At 41.1% G+C, this 22,016-nt stretch overlaps 2 protein-coding genes across 2 annotated transcripts in view; both read left to right on the top strand.

Annotated features, from left to right (window-relative positions):
- LOC138362711 (sodium-dependent dopamine transporter-like) overlaps positions 1–12,706 on the top strand; it is a gene marked incomplete at its 5' end in the record, with an annotated part of 34,401 nt that extends 21,695 nt beyond the window's left edge. The window contains 7 exon segments of the mRNA XM_069321218.1: positions 144–247; positions 1,007–1,244; positions 1,822–1,950; positions 2,331–2,430; positions 4,939–5,039; positions 5,728–5,904; positions 6,319–12,706. Coding sequence (XP_069177319.1) covers positions 144–247; positions 1,007–1,244; positions 1,822–1,950; positions 2,331–2,430; positions 4,939–5,039; positions 5,728–5,904; positions 6,319–6,438 — 969 coding nt within the window.
- Positions 12,707–13,933: 1,227 nt separating this feature from the next.
- LOC123766132 (phospholipid phosphatase-related protein type 2) lies at positions 13,934–20,292 on the top strand. The gene is made up of 10 exons (XM_045755012.2): positions 13,934–14,053; positions 15,222–15,407; positions 15,760–15,949; positions 16,267–16,378; positions 16,591–16,828; positions 17,379–17,571; positions 18,094–18,225; positions 18,534–18,671; positions 18,853–19,076; positions 19,420–20,292. Exons 2-10 carry the CDS (start codon positions 15,223–15,225, stop codon positions 19,574–19,576), a joined length of 1,569 nt encoding a protein of 522 aa, XP_045610968.1. The 5' UTR covers positions 13,934–14,053; position 15,222; the 3' UTR covers positions 19,577–20,292.
- The last annotated feature ends 1,724 nt before the right edge of the window (positions 20,293–22,016 follow it).

Below are 22,016 nucleotides of genomic sequence, written 5' to 3'. Positions count from 1 at the left end.
GCGTACCTTTCTGCCCATTAACTTGCACCTATCTAGTGCCACAGGTGTTTAACATGTCTCGCTGACACTCTAAGATGCAAGGTGTCTTAGAGAGTGTCAGCGGTGTCTAAGATATCTAAGATGTTCCTCTCGCTCTCCTACAGGTGTGGGTTGACGCTGCCACACAGATATTCTTCAGTCTGGGACCAGGCTTTGGGGTGCTCCTCGCCTTCGCCTCCTACAACAAGTTCCATAATAACGTCTACAAGTCTGTTTAATTCTTTGTAGTTGGTCTTATCATGTCCAGTAAACCGTACAGTTAATCTCTTCAGGTCAAACAGTATAGTAGTTCGTCTGGTTATTTAGCCCAAGAAGTTGGTCTGGTCAAGGGGGCCCTAGCTAATTAGATCAGGTAGCCTAAGTAGCTTTTCCAGTTAGGAAGCTCAAATAACTAGTCCGATCAGATCAAAATACCTGATGTGATCAGATCAAAGTACTTGGTGTGATCAGATTCAGTAGCCCTTACATTCACAAATAGTCTGAACAGACCCCGTGATCCTCGTGAACGTAATTTGATCAGATTTAATAGCAAATGTAGGTGGTTTGGCCAGTTTGATCCCATAATCAACTGTAGTCTATTCCCATTGGTCAAGTTTTAACAGCATAGAGCTTCTCTGGTAATACGGTTTGTGTGTGTACAAAGAAACATTGTCTGTAATGTTGAAACTAGTTGAAGTAAAGGTATATATTGTAAATTACGTGTGATTTTATTTTAGATTTACACACACACACACACACACCCTCTTCCCCCCCCCTCTCCCTCTCTCTCTCTCTCTCTCTCTCTCTCTCTCTCTCTCTCTCTCTCTCTCTCTCTCTCTCTCTCTCTCTCTCTCTCTCTCTCTCTCTCTCTCTCTCTCTCTCTCTCTCTCTCTCTCTCTCTCTCTCACACACACACACACACACACACAAACATGCTACCAATCCCTCCCTGTCTGTCACCTACACACACCTCCTCTTCCCCTTCCAGGGACGCCATGGCCACCAGCCTAATCAACTGCTGCACCAGCTTCGTGTCCGGGTTCGTCATTTTCTCTGTGTTGGGGTACATGAGCCACAAGAGCGGCAAGCCCATCAACGAGGTCGTGGACGAGGGCCCTGGCCTGGTCTTCGTCGTGTACCCCGAGGCCATCGCCACCATGCCCGGCTCCACCTTCTGGGCCATCATCTTCTTCATGATGCTTCTCACTCTGGGCCTCGACTCCTCCGTCAGTAGCTCTGGCGTTGGCTTCATGGGGGTTGGGTGAGGGAATGTGAAGAGGCAGGTGGTGTCTTAGAGAGCAGTGGGTGGGGCTTATGTAGAATTCAAATGATGGTAATTGCAGGTTAAAGAAGTGCTTATGCGAGTCTCAAGTGAGGTATTTCCTTCCACCCAGTGTCACTGTTCTGATGGTAGTAAAAATAGGTACCCGGAAGTAAATCGACGAGGGTTGCATCCTGGGCAAGGTCATTGGTAGGTCTAAATGAACCTTGATATGCTTCCTGCCCCCCCCCTCCCCAATCATGGGAAAGAAACATATTTTAGGTTTAGAAGAGTCCTAATTGGTAATTTCTAGGTTGTCCATAATGTATATTTACTTGTGAGTTAATTCATACATAATAAACATCAGTATGAATACATGATTGAGCATAGGAATATTTCAATCAACACGTCTACTCAACACATTTGGAGCTTGCAGACTCGTATACATATAAGTGTTGTGTAATTTGAATTTGCAATAAGGTGTTGTTGCAAGCGAAAGTTGGTCATGCCAGTGACGGGTGATGCCCGGGCTCCGTCCACAGTTCGGGGGGTCGGAGGCCGTCATCACCGCCCTCAGCGATGAGTTCCCCGTCATCGGCCGTAACCGCAAGGTCTTCGTCGCTGTCCTCTTCACCGTCGACTTCTTAGTCGGGCTCACCTGCTGCACACAGGTGGGTGGTGGTGGTGTAGACAGGTGGGTAGTGGTGGTGTAGACAGGTGGGTGGTGGTGGTGTAGACAGGTGGGTAGTGGTGGTGTAGACAGGTGGGTGGTGGTGTAGACAAGTGGGTGGTGGTGGTGTAGACAGGTGGGTGGACGGGTTTAGTAACCCCTCAGAACGGGTTTAGTAACAGAAATGTCCCCTCAGAACGGGTTTACTAACAGTAATGTCCCCTCAGAACGGGTTTACTGACAGTAATGTCCCCTCAGATTGGGTTACTAACAGTATTGTCCCCACAGGACTGGTTTACTAACAGTAATATCCCTTTAGGGCGGGTTTAATAATACCAACATCTCCTTAGGTTTGGTTTACTAACAGTAATGTTCCCTCAGGGCGGATTCTATGTGTTCTCCGTGCTGGACCGCTACGCTGCTGGCTACTCTATTCTGTTCGCGGTGTTTTGTGAAGCCATAGCGGTCTCCTGGATTTATGGTGAGTATGTGCGTAGAGTTGTATTTGGCAACACGCATAATAATATGTCATTCTGCCAACCCGGGGAACTGCCAAATGCTGTACAGAGAGAGAGAGAGAGAGAGAGAGAGAGAGAGAGAGAGAGAGAGAGAGAGAGAGAGAGAGAGAGAGAGAGAGAGAGAGAGAGAGAGAGACAGAGAGAGACAGAGAGAGACAGAGAGAGACAGAGAGACAGTGAGACAGAGAGACAGAGAGACAGAGAGACAGAGAGAGACAGAGAGAGAGAGAGAGAGAGAGAGAGAGAGAGAGAGAGAGAGAGAGAGAGAGAGAGAGAGAGAGAGAGAGAGAGAGAGAGAGAGAGAGAGAAAGAGAGAGAGAGAGAGAGAGAGAGAGAGAGAGAGAGAGAGAGAGAGAGAGAGAGAGAGAGAGAGAGAGAGAGAGAGAGAGAGAGAGAGAGAGAGAGAGAGAGTTGAGTTTTAGACTTTGTCAGGGAAAATAATTTTTTTCTCATTTCTTGGCGACGTCACGTAGGAAGCAGTGATGTTTTGCTAGTGACGTCACTTATGACGTCTTGCTGACGCCAGCCAAAGGCCGTTGCCTCTCTTAATTGGTGCAAGTCGTCAACAAGGTGGTGGATGATAACTACGTCCAGATTTAATAACAAATATAAAAAGATAACAAGATCAGAGGGATTACCGAGAGTAACGAGGAGGGTCCCAAGAGTTGAAACTCGCTTCCAGGAGACACAAGTACTTAGGTACAACTAGGTAACACCATCAACAAACATAAAAACAGCGGCTGGCTGAAACATTATAAGTTAATCACAAACGAAAAAGGAAACCAAACTAAGACCCCCAAAAAATTTCCGTAAGGAATAAAATGGTAAGAGTGAGGGAGAGAGAGAGAATGGTGGCGCTATGACAATGGGTGGGGAGTGGGAGGTCGATATGTACCAGATAGGACAAACTCCTCTTCCTGCCCCGTCTACCAGAAAGAGTGAGGGGAGAGCGGGGAGAAATCCGCAATCACGGATGCGGGAAGAAACTGTGGTATCACGCATTCGGGCAAAAATTCTGGGATCACGCATTCAGGCAGAAACTCTAGCGTCATTGATAGCTATAGGCAAAACAGCGTGTGGATGCTGGGTTGAGAAGATAAGATGTAATCAATAGCAGCAAGAAAATCTAATCCACGGGAGATTGTAACATAATTCAGTTAACAAATGATGAAACTCAGGTACTAAAATAAAACACAAAAGAGATCTGGCCAGCTAGCGGAGTACAATAGTTGAGAGGGAGAAAAGGAACGAGAGGGGAGAGAGAGACGGAGATATGAAGGGAGGGAAGGAAGGAGAGAAGGAGTGTGTGGGGAGGGAGGGCGGGAAGGAGAGAGGGAGTGTGTGGGGGGAGGGAGTAAAGGTTCTCTGATATACTGGAAGGAGGTTTAACTTCAGTGACGCATGGCTGGGTCCGCGGTCACCCCCCTAACATCATATTGAAGCAAATAAACGCCAGAGGGGGATATACGCACACCCCAAAATTTCCCTCATTAACTGGTTTATTAGAAAAGCTGCTGGAATATATATCAGGAGAAGAGAGAGCGAGAGAGGAACAGAAGGAAGAAATACTAGAGAGTACCTAGCTAAATAAATATACGAGCGAAACAAAGGGACGCTAAGATAGTGGTGAATGTCGTTGTCCCAGCCTAAATTTTATCATGTGTGTGTGTGTGTGTGTGTGTGTGTGTGTGTGTGTGTGTGTGTGTGTGTGTGTGTGTGTGTGTGTGTAATTACCTAAGTGTAGTTACAGGATGAGCGCCATGCTCGTGGTGTCCTGCATTTATGTTGACCAAACCACACACTAGAAATTGAAAATACGACGACGTTTCGGTCCGTCCTAGACTATTTGATCAAGTCGATTGTGAAGAGAAGAAGGAAGCAAGGGCAATAAATGCCCTTGTCGTCTCTTTAATTTCTAGTGTGTGGTTTGGTCAACATTTTTCAGCCACTTTATTATGACACTTCATCTGCTTAATGCATTTATGTTTTGTTAGCTGCCTGTGGAATGATTGTGTATGAAAAGTTGTTTTACAAACTAAATTAAAGATAGCGTGTATTTCGCCTAGGAATGCTTGGACAGGTTAGGTTAGGTTCTTTACTTACTCTTTCATGTTATGAGAAATGTATGAGCTAATTGAAAAATACAAAACGTGAACCTTTTTGGGCCCAACAGTCCATTTATGTACGTCTGACCATAATTAGTTGCTGTAAATACAATCATTTCAGGAGGCAATCATTTCTGGGAGGTAAATTTCTAAGCCGTATAAAGATACCATTCGCAATTAAGGTACCAACAAAGCTAAGCGTTGCATATCAACAAAAACAAATGTCAAAGATATGGGAAGAGTTTACCTAGCCTTCCTAATTCAAGAAATATCACATATTGTGACTTAAAAGTTGAACCAAAGAACATATTACGTGTGAGGAAGCAGCGATGAGTTGTAACTAACCCCTAGCCATCCCCTCCACAGGCATAGAAAGGCTGCAAGAGGACATCCGGGAGATGATAGGCTTCGCCCCAGGCATCTACTGGAGGACCTGCCTCAAATTCTGCGCACCTGCGTTTATCGGAGTGAGTTGTGGAGGACGACTGGCACTCTTTCAAATGGCATTGCGCCACTCGTTTATAAATATGGTATCACTCCACACATGTAGTCTTAAAGAGAAACAGGTTCCCATAATCACTCATACTCATCAGCCCACCTGCCACACCCACCTACACCCATCAGCACACCCAATAACACTCATCAACACATCTCCCATATCCCCACTTACACTCATCAGCACACTTCTTAATCCATCTACAGTCATCAGGGAACCCTGCCTCACCCCATCACCTCATATACACAACACATCCCTACGAGTGTAAACACATTTACCCGCGACCACCATGAAAGAAAACTTCACCTGCAAACAACACCTGTTAAAGAACAACTCTACAAGGGCCGTGATGAGGGTTCGAACCTACGTCCGGGATGATCCCAGACGCGCCTTAGTCGATTGCGCCCCGACATGGTCAAAACAATTGCAACCGGGAGTGCTACTGCCGGTTGTAGCATCACGGACCTTGTGGATTTGCTCATTTGATGTATCACGCTATTGTAATTTCTGTATGTATTGTAACACCTGTTAAACATGACGATCCTGTTAAACCTGTTTAGCTAAACAGGTTAACAGGAACCTGACGATCCTGTTAAACACCTGTTAAACATGTTTGGCTACTCCTAAGAGCTGCCCGTGACCCCAACACCTGCCCGCAGATCATCATTGTGTATGGCCTCATCAACTACAAACCGCTGTCTGCCTCCGACCCAGAAGCCTTCCCCTGGTGGACAGATGTCATAGGTTGGCTTATGGCTGGCTCCTCCATGATCATGATCCCCTTCGTCGCTATTTATAAAATTATCGAGGTTCCGGGTCCTGCTTCGCTACCCAAGGTAAGTCTTCTACTGACGTGGTGTTTCTTTTTTTTCTAGGATGAATACGTTAATAAAAGGACGCTCGTCCTGGCAAGTTACAGGTGGATAATGCACAGTTTCATGTTGCACAAGTGACGGGTGGATAATGTTGTGTAATTTCATGTTGCACAAGTGACGGGTGGATAATGTGTAATTTCATGTAGCACAAGTAAGTTCTAGATGGATAATATCGCATGATCCACGAGGCAGACGATATATGTGTATTACTGGTAAGCAACAGGTAAAATATGCCATTATCGTCATCCGAGACGCGCTAATAGGCTACTTATTTCCAGTTTGATTTTAATATGATGAAAAAATAACTAGTTTTAGTTATATACGTACAAACATTTGTGGACAATGTTGATTTGAGTACGCTGATACCTTCTCCAGCGGCTGAAGATCCTGACGACTCCGTGGAGGGACCAGCAGGTGTCCGTAGGCAACGGTGTCAGAGCCGAGACTAACCAGATCATCCTCAACTCAGAGACTCCGGCTCCTGATCAAGTGTAGTTCCTGTTTAAATCTGAGAGAAAACAAAATTTATAGAATGATGACAAAATTTCTTAGCAAATGTAACACAAGGGTTGTAGGTCCATGGTCAAATTAGTGTTGCAGAGTTTGTTTTAGGCCTAATAAATACAAAAAAAAAATGGACGCAGGAAAAATATGAACCAGGACGTGAATTTGTTTTCAAGTTATGGTGCCGTAGACACTGCATATTGTCAAGGGGAGCAGCAGATTTGCACAATATTGCAGAAAGATTTACATACTGGTAGACAAGGTGTTCCTTACTTAACACATTCTTTACCGACAGTGGTTTAGGGGGAAGATTATATCTGGATTGATGAAGGTCATGTTTTGTTTTCGATAGTAATGAATAGAGGCACTAATTTATAATTGATATATGTAAGCCTAGTAAATCTAGTCTATGGCACTATAGCGCATGACTTTAACAATCTATAACACGGGGACAAAGCCTCACCAAGCATTTCTTAATCTGGCGCAGAATAGTAATCATCCAACGTTGTTTAAATCTAGCGTAGGGAAAGATAGAATACTAGAATTTTATGTATTCTAAACTGTTGTCGGTGTGTTCATCCGTGTTTTGTCTCCTGGCAAGTAACTATGCCACAATCTGTTCCTGGCATCTTATAAGACAGTTGATGACCTTGTCTAATTTCTAAAATCTTCTTTCGATATTCTTAACTACTGTTTTTCGACGTTTTATTTAAATTTTTAAATCGTACTTCGTTATAGCACTTATTTAACCCCAGATTCTGAGATGGGAGTAGTTTTTCAAGACTTGTATCTTGACAATATTGATCTTGTGAGCTGACCTACAGGTGCTTGATAAGTCACAAAATCCAGGCAACGAATCTAGACAGCACTGGGTACTGATACAGGCGGATTACCGACGCTCGCTTCAATCAATGAAACATAACCACGTTCCAAATGAGGAGCTTGGCCCTTGTCACCAGTTCCTATGTAACTAGATTTTCATTATTCTGTTAAATTGTATATGCATGTGCTTCCATTGGCAAGTGTTTTGTGCATCAACACGGCTCTGTGCACATGTCAACATTGGTATGTGTACTATATCAACACTGCCCCGTGTACTATGTCAACATATGGCCTGTTTACTAATGTCAACACTGGTCTGTGTACAAGTAGAGCTTAATATGGATAATACAAGTCAACTGAGGTTCTCTGTCCTTTCCTGTAGCTGCCCTTGCTAACGTCTGTTCAAAAACATACACTTAATTTAGTTTATCGTACATGTCACCCTTTACATAAGGTACACGTGAGTGAATTGTCAGGATGACAGCAAAACACTATGGAGAAGATTCCTTTTTCGTGCTTTATCGATGAAAAAAAAACTTTAAATGATGTCAAAATTGCTTGTTATATGGTGTTAGTAGTTAGTTCAGCTTTGTGCTAGTCCTTGTTGAACAGTTGTTACTCGGCTCTTGATCAACAGTAGAACAGTCACACTAGGTTCTTAGTATCCGTGTTGTTCACTAATCAGGTCTGCCAAATAATGTTTTCATGTTGTATTCTAGCAAGCACAGTAACTTCGCCCAGAATACTGCATGCTTGACTAGAATTCTGGGTGGTCAAAATGTTTCATAACGAAGATGGTGAGCAGTTGGTAATGTTTTGAAAGGCATTTTAGAATCGCTTAAACAAGAATTACCTCATGTTAATTTATAGAAAACACATTTCAAGTGAATAATATCTACACTATAAGGCCAGAGTAAGCGGCGTGTTGTACATATATATATTTATTAATGTTGAATTTGTTAGGCACTGCATATTCTATCCCAGGTCTGTGTAATATAATTATATTTGTTGTGACAGTATATGTGAGTGCGTAAATAATTATTTTATAGTAATTAAGGAATGGTACTCATACATATATTTATTGAATACTTTCGTCTTGTAATGTTTGTTCTGGATCTTAGTTGTGAATGATATCCATTACGATACAAAATAGTGTATCGCCCATGATAAAATTAATGAATAATTTAAGGCACTGGCAAAGCTGAAAGCATTAATAAAATGATTATAATTGTAAACATGGTGGAAATTATATTTATATTCCACTGTATCAGGAGATATGAGTCGTCTGTTGGTCCAGCTCTGCCAGACCTAGCATTATCTCTATGCATTGAGAGGACATGTTTCTGCCATATTGACTGTATAAATATTGTACGTAATTTTCAATGATTCTCAAATATTAAATGCGGAGTTATTACCGGTAAAACGTGTATATTAATAATGCTGTTGTAATGAGTGTACGTATTCTTGTACACACACACACACACACACACACACACACACACACACACACACACACACACACACACACACACACACACACACACACACACACACACACACACACACACACACGCACACGCACGCACACGCACACACACACACACACACACACACACACACACACACACACACACACACACACACACGCACACACACGCACACACACACACACACACACACGCACACACACACACACACACACACACACACACACACACTATAACACATACACACATGTTATGTATATGTAATATTAATTTTAAAATGTAATTGACTGCATAAAGGACCATATAATTAGAAAAGCTTAGTAATATTTATAAGAGTATGAACATTGTTACACGGTTTGGCTGGGTTCTCAACCGCTCTTTAATACGTACCTCTCAGCTCTGGAAGCCAGAGGAACAATATACTTTTGTACAGAAAATAAAAATTGATGTTGATGGCATGTTTGTAGATCTAGTTGCTCTTTTGATGTAAATATGCATAGAATATACGTTTATCGTGTATTAGATAGGACGCAACTCAATATAAAGACATAGGGCGTTGACGGGGTTAGGTGACTAGGCTACACATTGCTGTATTCATGGAATATGTAGAAACTTATTACATTTGTGTGATGTAAACTGGAAGGTTAGACAGTTTATGTAACTTGATAGAGCGTGCTTATATTGGCTTAAAGCCTGCACATGCTAGGCTTAGTGACAATGAATCACAGATATTGGTCACTCTTGAATCCCTTAGTCTAGTCCTATTGAGACCAAAATTAAATGTCCTATCAGGATCTGGGTAATTCTTTGTTTGTTTTCTTTGAAAATGAAAGACATGTTTAGTTTATAAACCACGAGCATTTTCGGGTTTTGTTCCGTCTGGTGTTTACAACAGGGTAAAGGATGCTTATGTACACAGTGTATATGCTCAGTTGAACTTCATGGTGTACATATGTAACGTTGCGTACAATAAAGTATCTGGATTTTATAAGGTGTAGTGTGGTGTTGGCCTATATAAGTGCCTGTCTCCTGTTAGTTTACGTTAAATGTACTATGGCATACCGCAGGCCTGAAGTGGGTGCCCAGCCCGAACCTTCGCTCCGTGAGCAGTCAAGTTCTTCTTTTCCTAAATATGTTTACGTCCTCTTGACAGCTTCGTGAACACTTGTTTGCTATGTATATCCTGGTTAAAACGGCCCGAGTTGAAAGTGTTACCTGGCAGTAATGCTTGTCTGGAATACAGGAAATGCGTGGCGAAGTAGCTATAGTTCATTCATTGTTAAGAATAAGGTATAAGCAGAGTTTTATACAACTCAAGCACCTACATCAGTGTTTGTGAGTTGAAATGTTGACCTTTTTCACAGCACATATTTTCACCGAAGTTGATCGATATTTAAGTCGATTTTCTATATAGTTTATAACTTGGAAAAAAAAATATTTCATTCTGTTCATTTGTAAGTGTAATTCTAAAACATATGAAAACGCATAATATTTATTATGTCGTAAGACAGATTTTGAATAATGTCACTAGCGCATGTGTATTTATGAGAAATATGCTAAACACAGCCATTGGCATATTTCAAGCGTGCTTGTAGGAATGTTGTTTGTAAGGTTCAGTGTATATATAGACTTTAGCGGTCACATTGTTCTCGTTAAAACGTGTTTTTTTTCCGAAGATTTATTCTTATTTTTAGAGTAACAGTTTATGGAGAATATCTTTGGTTGATTTCTGACGACAGCATCAATGGTACCACAACAAGCATTATGCTGCATCAGCAGTCAAACGAGGACAAAGATATATATAAATATATAAATTTATATATTTATATATATATTTATATATATATTTATATATATATATTAAATATTTATATATTTATTTCTATATCTCATAAATTATTGGTAATCTCGGACATACTGTTAGCTATTAGAGTGAAGTTTAGGTTTAGATTGTCTTGGTACAAACAAAGCCTTTTATAAAGACTTTCGAGCCTTTGTGATCGAGAGTCGAGAGCAGCCATACAGAAGGGTTTGTTGAGTGCCTCACAGCACACCCCACCGCTACGCTTACCGGGTAATATCCACCGCATCCTCTCATTACCTTTCACGCTCTTGCCAGGTTCCCCCCTCACATAAAGGTTTAGTACACTAAAGTAAAGGTTCTCCCTTTTTAAAGCTTGAATAACATACTTCCTAACGAAGACAATTATGATACAGTGTTCTAAATGATGAAAATAAGATACTATTCCATACCACACCTTGATAAAAAGACTTTTAATGTCTCATGTATATATATTAGAATGCAACATTAGTACTGGTAAAGCAGAAAGGTAGTGGATGCGTACATACACAGCCTGGTACATTGCTCGTACCCACCTCGTGGTGTAGTCATTGTTCATTGTTCAGATTGTTCAGATCACATAACCATGATAACCATGGCGCGGTGTAAGCTGGGGTGTCGCAAAGACAAATTAAATACTGTGCATCCACAATTGTTATATCTAGTCTTTATACACGAAGGCTATTTCTTTGTTAACATTCGATTTTTTTAATATTTATGAGTATTCAGAATCAATCACGTGACTGTTAGATTTTGTGCTGGTAACTAACTGATGGTGTGTTAACTTTGACTTGCACCACTCGTATACCATGATTGTATATTAACAAAAATATCAGTAGATCTTAGCTGGAATATTAAATACTTAACATTTATAAACGGTATCTTTAAAATATTAATTCATTACTAAGCAAACAAAAATAGGTACAGTATCTGAAACTGTAATTTGCAGAAAAATCTTTAAGTAAAAAATTGTATACAACTATGCTATAATAAGTAAACGATGCCATAATATTTTCTCATTTCAAATTTAGCATGCCGCAAGATTAGATCATGAGAACAAATTTATAGTGTCTGGTATATATTATAGCCTCTAAGTCACGTGGAATCTGGTGACTTAGGTCAGTTATACAGGTCAGGTAGTGAGTCAAATTATCATTGTCAGGAATGGTCATAATCCATCACAATTTTGTGATGGATTTATTGATCACAAATCTACTTTCTGCATTTTATATTTTCGTTTTAAGTCGAACTAGCCACTGAATTTACTTGCATTTGTCTTTTATAAAAGTCAACATACGTCCAACAGAAAACATTAAGTTTATTTTATGTAACTTATTTGTATTTTGATAATTTAATACAGTTAAATAATTATTGTTTTGAATGTAAAAGAAATACTTGCCATAACATATTTGTTTATCTGTGATATTATTTATAATATTAAAAGTAAGTTACCAGCACTATCACTAACGACTATATGATATACAACTCTCTTTTCGCTTGATGGTTTACACATTTCTGTTTTTTGTTAAGTTGTTCCAACAGAAAATAAAAGTGACATTAATCTAATTATACGCTAGAGAAACAACAGAACGACTTTCTTCCACCTATGGACGATTTTTTAAAGCATTTATGCTCCTTGGGCAAGATTCGAACTCTGGTCTCGAAGATTCGGAACAAAGGAGCCAGGTGACAAGTTTTAAAACTGTGCAAACGGGATTCCAATCTTGCGCGAATCATAACTGCTTCTATGTAATTTTCCAGCTGTCGGCATATTGTTTATGGCGTTATCGCGAGTTAAGAGACCGTCGACCATAGTCCCATACAGTAGTTTTCCATTCTGGAAGTTCAGAATGTGACGCACATGTTAATCTTTAGGGACAAATTCATGCTGTATATTTATTTATTTTTTATTTAAAAAATATCACATAACTATTAAGCAAATATTTGTAAATGTTGTAATGTCTTGTATGCGCCTCATGTAAACACGATAACAATATTATTATTATTCATCTTCATAATATTATTATTACTATACAACATGAATGTCAATAATCAACTTTGTATGCGTTCTGTGCTTAACTTATGACAAATAGAGAATCTTTCATTATTATTCATTTGTTTGATTTCACACCCAACTTTGTACATCACGTTAACGTGATTTCTTTGTGCATTTGAAGAGAAGCGTAGGAGGTAGAATTCCTGGACTACAGACCGGAATTGACCTTTCACGTGTTGAGGTCAACATGTGAAACCCAGATTTGGCGTCAGTGTAAGCCTCGGGAACTCCAAGAGGATTCAGTTAAGTCCCAGGTTGCATTGCTTTTTGACCATGTCGTGGTGTAGTGGTCTAAGGCGTTTGCTTGGAAACTTTGGAGAATATTGAGGAGGGGACACCGGGGTCTTTGATGTGGATTATTAACCTGCCTTGGGAGATTCTGACGCCTAACTATATCTAGAACTTTAATATATGATGATATTAATTTATATCTGGGCACAAACCTATTTTAAAAAAATACTTGAAATGCGTCTTGGGGACAGCATTTCATGGTTTTGGCCTGAGAACAGGATGAAATACAAATAATTGCTAGCAGAACTCTATACACCTTACCTAACCTAAGCTACGCCTAAATATACACAATATGCTAATATATATATATATATATATATATATATATATATATATATATATATATATATATATATATATATATATATACAGGGTATATATATATATATATATATACATATATTATTATTATATATATATATTATTATATATATATATATATATATATATATATATATAATAACATTAATTTATATTTGATAAAAATTTTATTCTGAATGAACAACTTGATAAAATTCAAAATTGATAAGTTTTTTTTTTGAGGGGGGGGGAGGTGTCGGTCGTTGGACGGAATGAATATAGCATGAGTACGGACATATACGTCATACTATCAGCAGACAATAGAGCCAGGGTTGGTGGATAAGTCATACTATCAGCAGACAATAGAGCCAGGGTTGGTGGATACGTCATACTATCAGCAGACAATAGAGCCAGGATTGGTGGATACGTCATACTACAAGCAGACAATAGAGCCAGGGTTGGTGGATACGTCATACTATCAGCAGACATTATACAGTAAGAGAGAATTATCCTGTTAGTTGTCTGCTGTAAACAGGTAAGTCAAATACTGACCCTTACATAAAATTTACATTAATTTGTCTTCAAAGTTCGCGTTTGGGTTGTGTTGATGTCTGGAAAACTATGTACATTTAGCCAAGATTCGCCTTACAAGAAGGGAGCCCCATTATGATATATCACTGATAAGCCACATTGCCTTATCTTGCGCTATCTTGGCCACCAACCACAGCTGCGTACAAGATTAGTCCTTCCCTAACCTGTCTAACGTCTATCCGGCTTCAGCTCCACTCCAGACCTTAAAAATCAGAAATAGTGAGTATATTTATTTAAATTCTTCAATGTCCTGTCTACCGTCTACCCGCATTGAACACTGGGCTATCTTATCTACTGTATACCTCTATATTGTCCTCTGCACCCCAAAATTGCTCATGACAACACACTTAAGAGATGTCTCCAGCTGCTTATGTTTGTGTAGACGAGATCAGCCAGGAGGCTAGTGGAACTTCTGACTAGGCTTAATATAGGTCGAACCTGACTAGGCTTGCTGTATGTGGAACCCCTGACTAGGCTTGCTGTATGTGGAACCCCTGACTAGGCTTGCTGTATGTGGAACCCCTGACTAGGCTTGCTGTATGTGGAACCCCTGACTAGGCTTGCTGTATGTGGAACCCCTGACTAGGCTTGCTGTATGTGGAACCCCTGACTAGGCTTGTTGTATGTGGAACCCCTTACTAGGCTTGCTGTATGTGGAACCCCTGACTAGGCTTGCTGTATGCGGAACCCCTGATTAGGCTTGCTGTATGTGGAACCCCTGACTAGGCTTGCTGTATATGGAACCCCTGACTAGGCTTGCTGTATGTGGAACCCCTGACTAGGTTTGCTGTACGTGGAACCCCTGATTAGGCTTGCTGTATGTGGAACCCCTGACTAGGCTTGCTGTATGTGGCACTTCTGACTAGGTTTAATGTAGATCGAACCTCTAACTAGGCTTGCTGTATGCGGAATCCCTGAATCAGTGACTAGACACAAAAATCATCATAGCAGTGACTCAAGTGAACAAGTGTTATTGCCTAGAGCTGTGAGACTGATATTTGCAAGACGTATAGCATAAAATTAGGACGATGAAAAGATTTAATTTGATGGATAGCTATAGTAATAACAGTTAACCATTGAACAAATCCACAAGGGCCGTGACGAGGATTCGAACCTGCGTCCGGGAGCATCCCAGACACTGCCTTATGTGGATTTGTTCATTTGATGCATCACGTTAGTGTGATCTCTCTGTGTGACAGTTAACCATATCCAAATGGGTCACGTTATCAGCAGAGACAGAATATATTAGACTGACATTAGGCAACAGTCAGGAAGCGTATGTGTCACTAGGAATTCCTTGATAAGGTAATGTATTAGCACTTGGAAGGGTTATTGATAACCGAGTGTGCTTACTAATGATTATTATTTCCCCCCTATCTTCTATAAGGATGAACTTGAAAGAGAAGGCCAGAAGAAAATGGAATTTGGGGTGGTTGAGAGACAGGGAGATGGTGGTGAGAGAAGGAGACGTAGGAGAGGATATAGCCACAGTCAACAATCCTCTCCTCTTCCCCGTTGCTGTCATCGATATCCTGCTGATAGCTACTCTCTGCGCCCTCAACTACTGTCTCAGGTCAGTCACGAGGGGGTGGGGTGGTGGTCTTATCTTTCTTAGTGTATACTGTTGTTCTCATTGTATATCTCTTACTGATTGTATATCTGATTGCATACATGTCTTTCTGACGACATGCTTTATGATTATTTGTGTTTCTGACCTGTATGTCATTATGATGTAATTAAATATTTAAATTCTTATTGTATGAGTATTTTTGTATCTTTCTCTCGTCTCACTTCTCTTTGTAATTATTTTAGTATTTCCTTAAACTGTATCCACAACCAACAAGATTAAAATATCCTCATTAAAATACCCCCTGAGAATCCTTTGCAAGAATTGTAACACCTCTATCACCTGTCTTCTGGAGAAGGTATGACCCCAAGGTGCGTGAGGCGAGCAGCATGGTGAGCTGGGCGGGCGTGAGGCTGCCCTGCACGACACTGCCCACCCTCTCCTACCCTCGCTACACCCCTCTCAACCACACCCTCACTAGCCGTGTGACATTCGCTCTTCCGGACTCTGTTTTCTTCAGCTGCGCCATCGTCGTTCCGTGCTGTTTGGTGAGTAGGGAGTGATGGTCCTTGTTGATGGTGGTGTGTAGGGTTCCGTTGGTGGCGGGGGACAGATGATGGTGTATTGTGAGACCTGATGTTGGGGTGGTGGAGTGTTGGGAGACTTGATGTTGTGGTGGTGGAGTGTTGGGAGACCTGATGTTGTGGTGGTGAAGTGTAAGGAGCGACCTGATCTGAACACAGCTGTCGTGAGACCAGACAATACTCAACTTTGCATGCAGTAACGATGTAAAATTGCCAATACAAAAGCGACCAAATTCACAAAGGAATGTACTAAGATCTGACCTCAATGGTTTCACCCTCAGGTCCTCTTGGTGGAGGGAGTGAGGGCGGTGTTCCCCAGCCGCAGGATCAAGGTGGTGGAGAGCTGTGGGTTCCGTTTTCTCCTTCCAGTCCGTAGGATCCTACGCTTCCTTTGTGAGTAGAAGGGGTACTAACTCGGATAGGCTTACAGGGTCAAATATCGTGAAAACATTAACACGTCTGTTTAAAGTGATTGAGTGACTTAGGCAGTGACTCATGAAGTGACTCAGGCACTGACTCGTGCAAGGTGTATGTGAGAACTAGTTTTAGCAAACCAGGTGACGCCTAAATTTCTGGAGTATATGATCCGTGTGTTTGTGTTTCAGGTAACTTCCTGCTGGGGGGCTCGGCGACTGGGGTGTTGGTGTCGGTGGTGAAGCTGCTGGTGGCGTCCCCGAGGCCCTACCTGCTGGCGGTGTGCAGTCCCAAGGGCAACGAACTCAGCAGCATGTGTCAGCATGACCTCGTCTGGTCGCCCAACACTGTGTGTAGTGGAGACTCTGGTGAGGTACACGAGGCACTTAGAGCCTTTCCCTCCTACCACGCCGCCCTCGCTGTCTACTGGTTAGTCTTGCCTCCCTCTGCCTCACCACCCCAACTCCCACTCTTCTTTTTACCTTACTTTAACTTTCCTTCCCGCCACCCAGCAACCAGCCCCGTCTTCCCCTGGTCAACATAACATTTTGTTTTCAACTTTGTATTTCGTGTTTACTTCAAATTATACACTCGTCCAGTTAAAAGGTAGGCCTCACGGAACCTCTGGGGCCTAATTCATCTGACTTATAGTAGGTCAAGTGAGGGGAAAACTCACGGCAGAGGTATATTTTCCTCTAAATACATACCTAATAGCCTAACCTTGTAGGGAAAGGAAAATTCTGATATATTGTGATTCAGGTAAAATATTGGTTGCCATGGCGATACATTGCGCGCCTTATACACACAAATATGAAAATCCAGGAAACTTCCCTCGATAGATAAAGTGAGGTTAGACCCAGAATTACTTCAGAGGAAGTGTTTTAGTATGAGAGACAAGCAGTACCTAGGCTTAAACCAACTAGTTGATATTCGATAGAAGTTTGGGATCACGTTTTACTAATGATAACGTTGCTTGCAGTGGGATGTGGACGTGGGTGTACTACTCGAGAACTGCCAAGGTTCCTGGCATGTACGGCAGCTCCCTAGTGATGGTAGGCGCAGTCTTAGTCATGACGGCGATTGGCGCCTCTCACGGTAGCCTCACCTACCAGTCATCTTGTACAGACGTCGTCGCAGGCGGGCTCATTGGTGCTGTCTCTGCTCTGTATATGGTTAGTGGCCTTTGCTCTCCACCATTAATCGACCGTACACTGAAGGTCGATAATACCTGTGTATTACATCTTCGTTTCATTTTTGGCGAAAGTTTTGAGAAATTAGTTGCCAACTTTGATATATTTTGATAAATAAAAATAAAACTTCTTACGGTCTAAATATTTTAATTGTGTTTACCCTGCGTACCTATCATCTAGCCCCAAAACGGCCACATCTCTTCTAAGAATATATATAATTTTGTTCTGGACTCTCAGTTTCAGGTTCTTACCAATGCATGCTCCTTGCTCACGTGTTTAATTAGATGCTAGCGACAATCTCTGGGCCAAAAGTGCTATCTTTGATTAAAGAACAACTGGCTGACACACTTCGCATGAATTTAATAATACCTCAAACAAGTATATTGTTTAGATTATAACAAGCACAAAATAGCTCACAAGCACATAATTCCGGTGTTGATGTCCCGATGTTTTGACGTTAGAGATCACAAACAATACTTCAGACAACATCTCTTCCTCCTTCAGGTGTACGGCGTCCTCAACGGGTTTAAGGAACACAAGTGGCGTATGAAAGTCAAGTCCCTGGCAGGTGTTCCCGACCACCCCAACCTGCTTTCTGTCGCTCCCCTCAAAGGCTCTCCTACGCCAGCCAAACAGGTAAACCACTACACCTGTTAAAGCCAAGGCGAGAACGTTCACAGATGTGCGTGTATTTATATAATGATCGCATTGCTAGCGTTGTTGATCTTATATTATAACCTTTTATGTTTACACTACGCTTGGTGTTGTTTATCAGGATGTCTCAGATGATGATCTGGTTATGTATAAACACTGTTACTTGACAGGACCTTGCTGTTTGTGCAGTATTAGGCACCTTGAAAGGGATGTTGTTGTCTTGTCTATATATTAAGTTTGGGCTGACAGTCCCCAAGTGGGCATGTGAGGACATTCATCTCTTTTAACAGCAGGTGGTGCCGACGAAGGTCTGGGAGAGGAAGTCGAGTCTCGGGGAGGACGACTCCGACGACAGCTTCGGGTACAACAACTTGGCTCTCATCAGCGACGAGTTCCCCTTCATCCCTCGGGCTACCACAGCCGTCAGGGTGGGTATTATCCTGGCGACGTTTAGGAAAACTTGAGAATGACAAAGTTAGGCGGTGTTTGTTTTTTTAATAAAAGAAGATATAACTAATTGTCAGATTTATGTATGTTTAAGATTGTGAATATGATTTCAAAATTGATGTTTTGAACCTTGTGTGTTAGCTTCACGTCTCCTCCCGGAAGGTTCGCAGCAAGCGGTTGGCGTCTGCCAGACCTGCAGCTCAGGCCATCAACTCTACCGTGCTCGCCATCACAGCTCCTCCGCCTCCACCTCCTCCACCTCCCCCTCCTCCTCCTCCTCCTCCACCGCCACCACAACCCAAAGGGCAGCCCCCTAACTACTCCAGGCCATACCCTTCCCCCTGGGCCACTACCGCCGTCGGCCGCTACAACGTCCCCAGGCAGAGGTCAGAGAGCTGAATGTTTTGGGGATGGGTTGCTTTATTTGCACAAATATAAAAATATATATATATATATATATATATATATAATATATATAGTCTCCATTATACCCTAAGCTTCGGCTGGACATGTTTCACTCCCTGATCATAGCGCAAAATACCAGCCCGTCCTCATCAATATTTATTAAATACATGATTCACCAATCCGTTCTCTCAATTTGACACTAAACAATCCAGCAGCTTTGCCCAACCAGAAACGTACGAAACCAGCAACTCACCTAACCTATCGAGGCCGATACATACCAAAAATATGTCAATATTATGGTGCTTGAAATAACTTCTTTCACAGGTACTCGGCGCCTGCCCCGATGCCCACCATCCAGACGTACCATCCGTCGAGGACCCTGCCCCACAGCCATGCCCATACGAACCTCCTCTTCGCCTACCAGACCCACGACTCTGACAACAAGCCTCGGGCCAGGACCGAGACCTCCTCCTACTTTTGATTTCGCGGTTCCTGCGAACTTTATGGCGGGGTTGGTTTTTCAGGGGCTGATTCATCCTCGTGGCTGCTAGAGATATGTAAGCGTGTTATATTAATTCAGGATATATATATTTATTAGGGGGAGTAACTTTATATACATGAACTCCCGTAAGTAGACCTACATTCAAGTATATACAATATGCTAGGCTACAGTCATTCAAGTATATACAATATGCTAGGCTACAGTCATTCAAGTATATACAATATGCTAGGCTACAGTCATTCAAGTATATACAATATGCTAGGCTACAGTCATTCAAGTATATACAATATGCTAGGCTACAGTCATTCAAGTATATACAATATGCTAGGCTACAGTCATTCAAGTATATACAATATGCTAGGCTACAGTCCCTCTCTCCCCCTCCCCTCCCAGAAACAAACAACGATTGCCTTATATATAAAGTTACTCTTAATTATTTAATTTACCAGTCTGTAATGCTCTGTTATACAGTATGTGACCATAATGATTACAATTCCTTCTTAGTCATTACAGGCACTGCAATATGATCTACTATATATATGCTGTACATGTCTGTAATATTTCACTTGATACTAGTACAAACTTTGCTCTATAATGGGCAGCAAGTTGCTGAACAAATCAACACAGGCGGGTGATGCAGATTTGGCCTCCAATATTGTTCTTATTAGTATGAAATAAATTATTGTTGTTTCTTACCATGTGTCTTATTGTTACCTGAGTTGTCCGTTTGTGGGTGATATTTTAAATCGCGATCAATCATAACGATATTAACGACAGGGAAAGAACACAATAAGGTGAATGCATTTACCACTAAGCAAATTAAAAAGAGAAGAATTAACAAAGGGAAGAGAACTGTCAAGGGAAAGTGCCAAGCGTAGAAATAGCCTAAGCTACTCTATGCCTTTGAGATGTATTTTTTTTCTTGTCTCAATAAACATACTTGAACTTGTCTCCAACTTACTCTCTCTCAACGAAAATCAAATAACAACGTTCCCCATTGCTTAGATTCATTTTCTTTCACATATTTATCACCCGAAATTTTCGCATGGCAGACAAAACGAAAAATTTCACTATACCATTAATCTCTATAAATAGCATAAATTACATTTCTTGTGTTGAATTTAAAAGGTTAAAAACACATAACAAATGTTAAAGATAGCATTCGCTACTTATTTGACATGTTAAGAACCGAGAATTATATGTACGGGCAGCATAAAACATCCACTAGACAATATGACATTGTAATTGCCAGAATTAGGCTGGGATATCGATATCTATGGCAGGTGGCTGCAGGTAATGAATCAATCCCCCAATGGTGAACATTCCAATTGTAAACTATGTGAACAAGAGCTGGGACATACTCTCCAAGGCAGTCACATACTCTGTGACTGCCCTGTTATAAGTGACTTCAGACCAAAGGGTATGAGGTACTTTGAGCTCTGTAATTACTTCATACACTCAGGAATATTGGAAGATATTCTTGTGCTGTACCCAGAATCTGCTAGTCTATGACTGTAGCCTCTGTTTACCCATCAGTAAAATGGATACCTGGTTGTTAAACGATTTGGCGGGTCTTATTCCGGGGAATATTAGGATTAAGGACTTGCTCGAAACGCAATGCATGCTAGTGGCTGTACAAAAATGTAAGAACTCTTGTATACATAAATAACAAAAGATTAAAAATAAAAAAATTATATACTGTACCCACTTTTGTAATTATTCAGTCACGCCTGAATTTGTGATGGGTTTTCTGTGACGGGGTCCGTTTTCTAAGATGCGCGAAAAATGTATGATATTCTAATTAAAAAATTCAAATGTTTATTCAGGTAAAAATACATACATAGAAGATGAGTTACAAACATAATGCTGAATTTATAGATAGATCAAAAACAAATTTTATAGCAACAAAAATTCCAAATATGACATAAAAAATGCCAAGTCCGGCAACAAAATAGTTTAAAAATTCCAATGTCTGTCTTTCAGTTTTGTAAGTAGGATGATTTTTTGTAAGCCTATTAAGATAACCAAAGACGCCTTTGAACTCTGAAATGTGGGTGTTAATATCCATAGAGTTTTCTCCAACCTAATTTACGATTTTTATCTACGTTAAATCTGTTATCGGCGTGAATTTTTTACTTAGATATGACAGCTGAATTAGAAACAAAAACAGCCAAACCAATACTGCAATATATATAATCTATAAAGAATATAATCTACCGGAAATAATAATGAATGGCCTAACTGTCTTTCCTAACCCAGGCACACTACAATAGTGGTTTACTGTATTCGTCAATAGATGGCGCTGTCCTGGCGGCATCGCACCATCTCTGTAGCTGCAGCTTCGAGTCTGTTTATGACCAAACCCGACCGTAGAAAATGGACAGTTTAGAAAGCAAAATAACGATGGTGCTGCTTGCAT

This window comes from Procambarus clarkii, chromosome 9 (genome assembly GCF_040958095.1).
Source record: "Procambarus clarkii isolate CNS0578487 chromosome 9, FALCON_Pclarkii_2.0, whole genome shotgun sequence".
NCBI lineage: Eukaryota > Metazoa > Arthropoda > Malacostraca > Decapoda > Cambaridae > Procambarus > Procambarus clarkii.
The sequence above is the reverse complement of the archived record's forward strand: the minus strand, read 5'-3'. Positions and strand labels throughout refer to the sequence as shown.

Coding starts and splice junctions, on each gene's coding strand:
- LOC123766132 (XM_045755012.2), top strand. CDS start 15,223: ATGAACTTGAAAGAGAAGGCCAGAAGAAAATGGAATTTGGGGTGGTTG. Junction 15,950..16,266: donor TCGTCGTTCCGTGCTGTTTG/GTGAGTAGGGAG, acceptor TTTCACCCTCAG/GTCCTCTTGGTGGAGGGAGT. Junction 18,672..18,852: donor GGGCTACCACAGCCGTCAGG/GTGGGTATTATC, acceptor TCCTCCCGGAAG/GTTCGCAGCAAGCGGTTGGC.